Here is a 9,959-nt window from a genome sequence, read left to right on the forward strand (position 1 = left end):
GAAGCTCTCACTTCTCTCTAGAATTAGGATTAGGATTAGGTTTAGTTCTTAGATCTAGATTTAGATTCATTTTCTTCTACTTCTACACCTCAATTCCTTGTAGTTACATTCATTCTTCTTCCATTCTTTTGTTATAATCTCTCTTATGTTGTTCTTGTATTTTGTTATAGATTTAGTATTGTTCCTTTTACTCTCTTTCAATTCAATAAAGGTAATTCATACTAAATGTGTTTCTTTTGATTGTTGTTGTTAATTTCTTTCAATAATTGTTGCTAGACTTCTTTCTTGTTGTGATTTACTATGTTTTCCTTTTATGCCTTCCAAGTGTTTGATGAAATGCTTGGTTGGATTTTAGTGTAGGTTTTGTTCCTCTTGGCCTAGGTAGAGTAATTAGTGACTCTTGAGTTATCTAATTCTTTTGTTGATTGATAATTAGAAGTTGCTAATTGATTTGAATGCCTCTAAAGCTAGTCATTCCTTTAGGAGTTGATTAGGACTTGAGGAATCAAATTGATTCATCCACTTGACTTTCCTCCACGATTAGAGGTTAACTAAGTGGTAGTAATGAACAATTCTCATCACAATTGAGAAAGGTAACTAGGATAGGATTTCTAGTTCTCACATCTTGCCAAGAGCTTTGTTAGTTGTTAGTTTATTTTTCATTACCATTTACTTTTTATGCTTCTTATCCAAAACCCCAAAATAATTCAAAACCAATAACAAGACACTTTATTGTAAATCCTAGGGAGAACGACCCAAGGTTTAAATACTTCGGTTTATAAATTTTAGGGGTTTGTACTAGTGACAAACAACTTTTTGTATGAAAGGATTATTGTTTGGTTTAGAAACTATACTTTACAACGAGATTTCATTAGTGAAATTCTAAACCGTCAAAAATCTAATCATCACTAGGCATGTCAACAATCTTGCCGTCTTTGATCATCTTGAAGACACCAATTGCCGACATGTCGAAGTCAGGGACAACGATTTTGACCTGAGCCTTAAGGGCCTCCTCAGTCGCCAGTATCGCACCCTTCCCCTGCTTGACGACTTCTTTATACTTTGTCTTCCACCCTGCAAGATCAGCTTCGAAAGCCTCCTTTGACGAAACGGCCTCATCTCGCTCTTTCTCCAGTGCGATCACCCGCCCCTGAGCCACGCCGACCTGACCCTCTAAAGTCTTTTGCCGCTCGACAAGCCGGGAAATGGTGGTATCAGACTCCTCCAATGTTTTCTCAGCAGTGGAGGCTCTCTTCTCGGCAGCCTCGAGCTTCTCATTAGACTGGGCAAGTTGCTCTCGAAGGGTCTCAACTTCGCGTTTTAAATCATTATTAGCTTTCCCAGCAGATTCCAACCTCCTACGGAGAGATTCCATCCCGGACAGCTCAAACTCGGCCTTCCGAGCTATCACTGCGCCACGCAGGAGGGTACGATACATCCACCTTGCTTGCCCGGCAAGAGATGACTCGTGGAAGTGCTCTTCAGTGCCAGGAAACAACTGAGCGTCTATGAAATTCCCGGCATCAAAATTTTTCTCCATCACAGTAAGAACCCCCTCAGGACTACTGGACGTTTCCTCCTTTTGAGGCTGGGCACCTCTTCCACATCATCGTCGGCCACTGGGTTGGACGTCGAACCCTCAGTGCCGACCACTTCGCGGAAAGGGAAAACGTGCACCTCTTTGTCGCCGCAAGCCAAGGCACCCTGAACCAAGGTCCCGACCTCATCGGCCACAGCCCCCTGCTCGGAAGTGGCCTTGATCTTGTCCTCCGGAGGAGTAGTCGACTTCTCATTGGCCGTTTCATCGTCACTTGCACATAAAAAGGTCTGGAACAAGTCTGGGAGACCCGTCACCTCGGCAGACATCCCCACTGTAATAGGAAAGGAAGATTGTTTAGTCGCAATGGAATATTGAAAAAAGCAAGAAACAAAAAGTAAAGCTCAAGTTAAAACTTCTCACAAATATAGTTCCGACCGACTTCCCGATCACCCATGAGGAGGTGAGGATTCACATGATTCCTCTCGAAGACTGCCAATAACACGTCGGCAATCTTCTTGTCCACGGCGGACATACCCTTATAGGATACATTAATAAAGGCATTGAACCCCGCCCCGAAGCTCCAATATGTCGAGATGAGGCGTTCCCCCTCTAACGACAGCCAGAAAGGATGACGACCTTTGACGGGGCGCACCTTGAAATACTTATCTTTGAACCCGTGGTAGGAGTCCTCAAACAAGCCAAAAATCCTCCGACCTTGGGCAGATCGGAAGGACATGAACCCCTTCTTATGTTTCCCTTCCTTCGAAGGGTTTACCGCATAAGTACTCGTTTTGACGAAACTCGGTGAGCTCCTCCTCACCCATTTGATTGGGAGAGTCCCTCAGATCGGAAACCACCCAGGCGTAGGGGTCGTACGCCGCGGGAGAAGGGGAAGCCCAGGAGGCGATGCGAGCCATACCTACATGGGGGCACCATCTAGTCAGTCTAAGAGGTTGGGTACTCGGAGTGAATACAGAAGCCACACTCAACCTATTCAGCAACTAAGACTAAACACGGCTAAAAGGTAAGACCCAAACAAAACCTACCCTAGAATGGCAGCCTTCCCCTAACACACCTACTTAAGACCTAAGATCAACCATCATGCAAAGCTAAACAAACAACATGCATGAAAAGGAAGCAACGGCAGAACAACATGAACAACAAAAGAGGATAAAAAAGACACACAATTACCTGTACTGATTGCAAAGATCCGAAAGGAAGGCAACAACAACGCCCTGGAATTGCTGAGGGAGAAGAAGATGGGGATAGCTGAATTGGAAACGAAGAGATAAATGCCAAATGAATACCAAAAGCATCACAAAACCATTTTAAAACCACCACCAAAAGGAGCCCGAAAGCCTAGGGGCATATTAGTCTTTGCACGAAGGGTTTTAAACCCATTATGAGTATTTAATGCACTACGCGAGGAACGAGGCGACAGAAGGTCACCTCAACAACGAACGGACACGCGCGCAAAGATTGCGTCCTCCCAACGGACGGCCGATCTGGCGACGACACGCAAAAAAGGGATAACACGCCAACAACAGACCGCACGGCTGTTACTGGCGCGTTGGGGGCACTGTTACGGCCTGGCCCAAAGCAATATGGGCCAACCCGACCCATAGACCCCCCGACCCGGACGGTCGGGCGAAAAGCACATGAAGTCCGACCCGAACACACGTTCAGGGCAGCTCCTCATCACAGCTGTCTAAGGAAGCTTCGAGGAAGGTGGGCTCTGCCCTTGCGGGGCCCACCCCTGACACAGTATATATGGGGGGTCCAGCCCTACCCCAAGGTACGCCACACATTCCACCTAACCTATTTCTTGCCTGCACACTAACTGACTAGAACGTTGGAGTGTCTTTGCAGGTGACACCCCCACCTTTTACAACGAGAGTTCGGCTACCCGGCAGATCCGATCCCAGCATAATCGCTCCGGACGAGGCGTTCCCGCCACCTCAAATCTCCACCCGAACCGTCCGGTAACCAACAAACCGAACAACCAGTGTTTCAAAAACTCTAATGGATTGAAGTTCATTATAAAAAAGTTATTATCAAAACAGATTTATTTTATTTTAGAAGCATGTATAATTATGTATAACAAGTTATATAGAACTTTATATTTTTATTTATGCTGCAATTAAAATTAATGATTCTATGAACAATCATCATTTACGGTTAATTGTCATTATATTATTAGAAACAATTACTAAAAATATTTATGATGTTCACGAACATTAATAAAAATATTTATAATAAATTAAAAAAATTAATGTTGTATCTATAAAAAATAAATTTCATATAATAAAAATATCTAAATTATAATTTTTTGTTAATTTTTTAACAAAATTTTTAAATTATCCCACTCTTAACCTCAACTTACTTTTCCAATTTTTCATAACCTAACATGCACCTTTAAAATTCTTGTCCTTTAAAACCCTTGAAAAATCAGTATGGTTAATTTTATTATTAATTGACGCTGCAATCTTCTATTGTCTTACTAATTTTTTATAGGTACTTTTGTTAAAATTAATATAATAAAATTTCTATTACTCTTCTATCTAAAATAACTATCCATCTTAAAATTTATTCTATTCTAAATATTTTTTTTATTAATAACAATAATGCTATTTGTTTATTTATTTATTTATTTATTATTAACTCTATTAGAAAGGAGAAACTAAGTAAAATACTTATAATTAATAATATTTTTATTGGTATTGAAATTATTTTAGAAATTAAGAATCTGTTTTTAGAAATATGTATAATAAACAAATGTATTCTAATTTATTTTTAAAAATATTAGAAGATAGATTGTAATTTTGTCATAATACTAAACAAACAATTTTTTGTAATATTCAAATACAAATTTAATATCGACTTTTTTATTTGTTCCAGTGGAACAAAATAAACATGTCGAGTCAAGAGCACTCTCATTTTTATATACTGAAAAAAATAGTAAATAGAAGAATTCACAGTTAATTTAATTATGTCTTTTCGATTAAATTATTTGACCTCACTCGTTATCAATAGAATCAGGGATACTTCCAACAAAAAATATATTGACGAGTTAGTGTTGGGCTAGCCGAAAATCAATGTTTACCAGAAGTTTAGTCTAAAATTCTCGAAAAATGAGCTTTTTATGATTTTTTAGTTGGGTTATTAAAATTTTTTATTCAATATTTTTTATTTCATTTCTTTTTAATTAATACCATACTAATTCATTTAATTCAAATATATCCGCATCTCGAAAGTCTATTTTATTTGAGTGGTGTAATGTATTCTATGCATAATAAATACAAAATACTCTGTCAATCATCCAAATAGAAAAATTATTACCTTATTCTTGTTAAGAGGATGAAAAAAATATTAAAAAAAGGAAAAGTATATAGAACTAAAAAATTACCAGCCAAAAACTAAACAAAATCACATTAATTTATATTAATAATTAATTTTAAATTTTTAAATTCAAAATTTAAAAAATTTAAAATTAATTAAGTAAACCTAATTAAAACCTATAAAAATCTTCCTCTTCTCTCTCACATTAACCTACCCACCCCCAACAATTACACACACCTCTCTCTCTCCAATGCTGCTGAAAGCGCCGGCGATTTCCATACTCTCCGCAACACCCTCAACAAGCGCATCCAAGACAACTGCTTCAATACGAAATCCACCTTCGATCCCTGGAGGAGAGATAGATGCCAAGGTCAACGCTGACAAGTTTGGCGGCAGCAAAGAGGTCAGCGAAGACGTCCCAAGTGTGTGGCGATTCTTAAAGTAGAAGAGGTGAAGAAGAAGGAGGAGAACAGATGTTGTGCCGTTTTGTGTCTCCCATCGCCTTCGCCGTCCTCGTGCACCAACTGTTCGGACAATTGCAAATGTGTGGTTGTATACTCATCAAAATGCGAGGGCAAATATGACAAATGCGAGAAATGTGAAAGCCGTAAATGCAAATACAGGTGTGTGTTGGTATGTTCAAAGTGTCAAAGTGCAAAGTGTGATGGGAATATGTGTCTTGTTATATGCTTCAAGTGCAAAAGCCCTACGTGTGATGGCCAATGTTGTAAGCCTCTTCCACAACAACCATGCTGTCAGGGGAAGAAGAGGGACATGTGGCTCAGCTGCCATTGGATCTGGAAGGCGTTTGGGAAGGACAATATGGGAAGTGGCGGAGCCATTGAATAACAACAACATGGGAGTAATAGTCCATCTTCAAAAAACATTCATTTAATATGAAAAAAAAAACATCCTAATACTTAACAAAAGAAACATCCAATTATATTTTAGTAAAAATAATTAAATATTTATAAAATTTTTAAAAAAAATATGAAATTCTTAAAGAAATAGAGACATTCACATTTGCAATAAAAAAATTCGAAAAATATATAAAAGAACATCTATTTAGTATGAAAAAGAAACATTCTGATATTTAGCAGAAGAAACATCCATATATATTAATTCGTAGAAATTTTGGATTCACCCAAAAGTATTTTGCTGATTTTTTGCTAATATTCTTTTGGTTCCCTAGCATTGCTCTTCAAAAAGTGATTCTAATTAAGCGGTTTTGGTTTTTTTTTTTTATTACCTCTTGATTCTATATACTTTTTCTTTTATCATTCTTTGCTGTATTAACAGTAAATTCTATTTTTTGGGGCATAAATTTTTTCATAGACTTTGTTTATTCTTTTACAAAACTCCTATATTTTTTTCACTGTCTCCAATTTCATTAGCACATACAAAATTCTCACATTTATGTTCAACTTTTTGCGCAATTTAGAGAAGGAGCAGAGAAAAAAATATTGATACAAGTAAAAAACATGAGTTTCTTCTTATATTGAGTTGTAGCTATTTTTTCTTTGTTGGGTTCCATAATTTTTCTCAATTTTTGATTATGGAACGAAGGAGAGAGGATGAAAATAAAAAAATTAATTTTAATTTTAATTTTAAAATATTAATCAAATATCCACCTAATCACTAAAAAACTACATCATTTCCTGTATAGTGATACGATAGAAGAAAACATGATACATGTACAATTCTATTAACAGAGGCACATTTTCATTAAAAGAATAGTAGATGTGACCAACAAATATAGAATTTAATCAATTTATGTATATACTCGACTCATTAAATGATTCATGCTTAATTTTGTTCATGATGTGATCTTTTATGTGTATATTTAACCATTCTTCTATTAAAAAATTATCCAAAATTTTAAAATATTTATATTTATTAAGTTTAGTTAACATGTACCCTAAAAATATATAATAAATTTATTATTAATAAAAAATTAAATTTTTATTTAATTAATATAAAATAAATATATTAAAATTTTAAATTTTTAAATTTTTAATAAAAAATTTATTTTTTAATCTTAACATATATCTTTAAAATATAGAATAGATAACTTCATATTATTTGATCGTCATCAACTTTTAAAGCTCTCAATCCATCATTCTATCTTTGTTTTTCTAAAACAACATGGTCAAAAGTCAAAACTACTATTGTTTTCTTTTTTCAAATCTTCTACCATCACCACCTTAACATCATTAAAACCATACGAATTTGTGAATTTGGAATAATTTTTTAGGCAAATTTAAACATTTTTAAAAATTCTTTTGTCGAACAAATTTGTCCATCCATTAGTTTGAAAAGAATAATTTATCTTATAATAGTATTTTTATAATTTAATTATTTTATATTAAAATTTATTAGGTACTTATTTATCTATCATGCATATTAAAATTGATTGAAAATAATAGAGAGAGTAATTTGTCTGAAAAGAATAATCCTCAAAAACTTTTAGAAAATAAAAATTTATTAAAAATTAAAATATCCAATTTAAGAACTAATTTAAGTATTTAAAAAAAAATCAACAGAGGTGGTGTATGGGTATTTTGCAGCCTACATTTAGTAAGAAGCAACGACATATCTATTGATGACATCTCAAACTTTGGTGACTTCAACATACCAAACAATGATGGTATAGACATTGAACTGTTGAAGAGTGAAGACTCAAACAAACACAGTAATCACACGGTGCCACATTGACACAGGGGACGATGCAATTTCTCCAAAGTCATCAACAGGCCCTCTTCACAACATTACAGCCACAAACTGTTGGACTAGGACCAAGACATCTCCTATGTATACAAGTCTTTTTTATTTATGGTATAAATCTAATAAAACAGACGCGCATTATTCTCACATTCAAGAGTAAATATATGCACGTTATTCAATTACTTTCTATTTTCAAAGCATGCTACTCACGATACATTATGAACAACTCTTCTTCTTCTTCCTCCATGAAAATGAGTTTTTTGCTAAATTTGTTCGATCTCTTTCGTGCGTTCTCTCTTTGCCTTTTCATTCGTTGTTTTACCTACGTTTATCACTAGTATTCTTGCTTCGTTTTTTTTTCGATTTTCATGGTTTTTGAAATCAAGCTTTGAAATTGTTTTGAAGATAATGGAATTTCAGAAATACACCCAAACGATTACAGAAATACACCCAAACGGTTACAGAAATACACCCAAAGAATTAGAAAAATACACTCAAAAAATTTAAGAAATACATCCAAAATTCGTTGAAGTACACCTTATGCATAATTCAAAACTCTTTCTCTTTCTCCTCCTCATCTTCTGCTGCTTCTTCTTCTTTATTTTCTTATTTCATATTCTCATAATTTTTTTTGGGAGAAAAAAATCAAACAAAGAAGAAAAAAATACATAATGTTGCAAAATCAAAAGAAGAACGAGGAGAAACATGACGATGAAGATGAAACACTTCAAAAACGATTTCAGAGCTTGATGTCAAAAAACAATGGAAATCAAAAATAACGAAGAAAGAAAACAGAGAGAAAAGCACGTAAATGAAGAAAGAGAAAGAGAAGGCAAGAAATTCAAAAAAAGAAACGGAATCCTTTCAAAAATTAAAAATCTATTAGAAACGTGTTTGAGCGTATTATCAATTAGAAGATTTGTAAGACTTGTATAGCAGAATCACTTGTATGTAAAGATTAATTCTAGGAGGACCAAATCCTCTACAATCAAACTTGGTAGTGCTAGTTTCTTTGATTTCAACAATTTTCTCTTTCACAATATTCCTATTGTGGATTCTCATAGAGGCCTTGGATTCCATATTCCTGATGGAGGTATCTTTTTATTTTTCTTTCTTTCTTCTATTAAATACATTCTCAAATTTAGTATTAAAACACTTTTTTTTTTGGAGTTAGGATTAAGAAAATCATTTTTAGTAGAAAAATTATTTTTAATAAAAATTCTTAAATACTCCATTATATATATTCCTCCGCACTCAGGAACGGATTTATAGGGGGAGTGGAGGCCTTTTCCAGCTTTTTTTTAAAGAAAAATTAATAATAATGAGTTATTAAGTATGATTTAATTTTAAAAAAATTATTTAGTATTTAGTCTAGTATAAATAAAAGTTTAGTTTAACTTAAATATTAATGATTTTTAATATCTAAAAAATAAGTAATAATATTAAAAAAATCTAAAAAGAATATTAATCACAACTAGAAAATGGATTAATACAGACAGATTTACAGACGGATTTAGTCTTTATTACAGACGGATTTTTGGTTACCGACAAAATTACCGACGGATTTTGTCTTTCTGTAAAAGCCCCGTCAAAAATTATTTACTGACGGATTTTTTTCTGTCGAAAAATTACAGACGGATTTTTACCAGTTACCGATGGATTTTCTTTCTGTAAATTCTGCATCCATTTTTTCGAAGGCGACGAACTTTCCAACAGATTTTCCGTCTGTAATTACAGATGGATTTTCCGACGAATTTTCTGTCTGTAATAACAGACAGATTTTTCGACGAATTTTCAGTCGATAATTATAGACGAATTTTTCAAATTTTGAATACAGACAGAAAATCCGTCTGTAAATCTATCAGCAAGGTATTTTTTTTTGGATTTTTTCATTGCAAAATACACCTTTTTCCATACAAAATAAATATGAATTTAATAAATAAACTTTTTTATCTAATTTGTATTCGAATATTTATAATATTTCAAAAAATAAACAAATTTATTGTATTATCAAACTGAAAGAAAAAAGTAATAAACAAGAAAGCTAATATAATTCAAAAAAATAAACAAAGTGTATTGATACATCAACTATAATAATAAATAACTATACATCAACAAAATGTGTTAATACATCAACTATAATTCAAAACATAAATTCAGTGTATTGTTCTTCCAGGATCAGCTAAGAAGCCACCAAAGAGGCCAAGAAGGTTGAGAGTTCCCATTAAATTGGTAAATATTGTAGCAGATTTAGTTGATGGAAGATTCAAAATTCCAACCAAGAATATGACCAAGTTCATAGATATTTTCATAACACATTCTTTCAGCTAGTTCAGTTCCTGCATAGTGAAAAAAA

The 9,959-nt window shown here is 33.8% G+C and overlaps 1 protein-coding gene across 1 annotated transcript; it reads right to left on the reverse strand.

The window, feature by feature from the left end:
- Positions 1–898: 898 nt before the first annotated feature.
- LOC107472488 (uncharacterized) lies at positions 899–1,540 on the reverse strand. The gene has a single exon (XM_016092011.1). The coding sequence runs from the start codon at positions 1,538–1,540 to the stop codon at positions 899–901; it is 642 nt and encodes a 213-aa protein (XP_015947497.1).
- Between the last annotated feature and the right edge of the window lie 8,419 nt (positions 1,541–9,959).

Source organism: Arachis duranensis, unplaced genomic scaffold (assembly GCF_000817695.3).
Source record: "Arachis duranensis cultivar V14167 unplaced genomic scaffold, aradu.V14167.gnm2.J7QH unplaced_Scaffold_122109, whole genome shotgun sequence".
NCBI classification, from domain to species: Eukaryota; Viridiplantae; Streptophyta; class Magnoliopsida; order Fabales; family Fabaceae; genus Arachis; species Arachis duranensis.

Coding starts and splice junctions, on each gene's coding strand:
- LOC107472488 (XM_016092011.1), bottom strand. CDS start 1,540: ATGGAGAAAAATTTTGATGCCGGGAATTTCATAGACGCTCAGTTGTTT.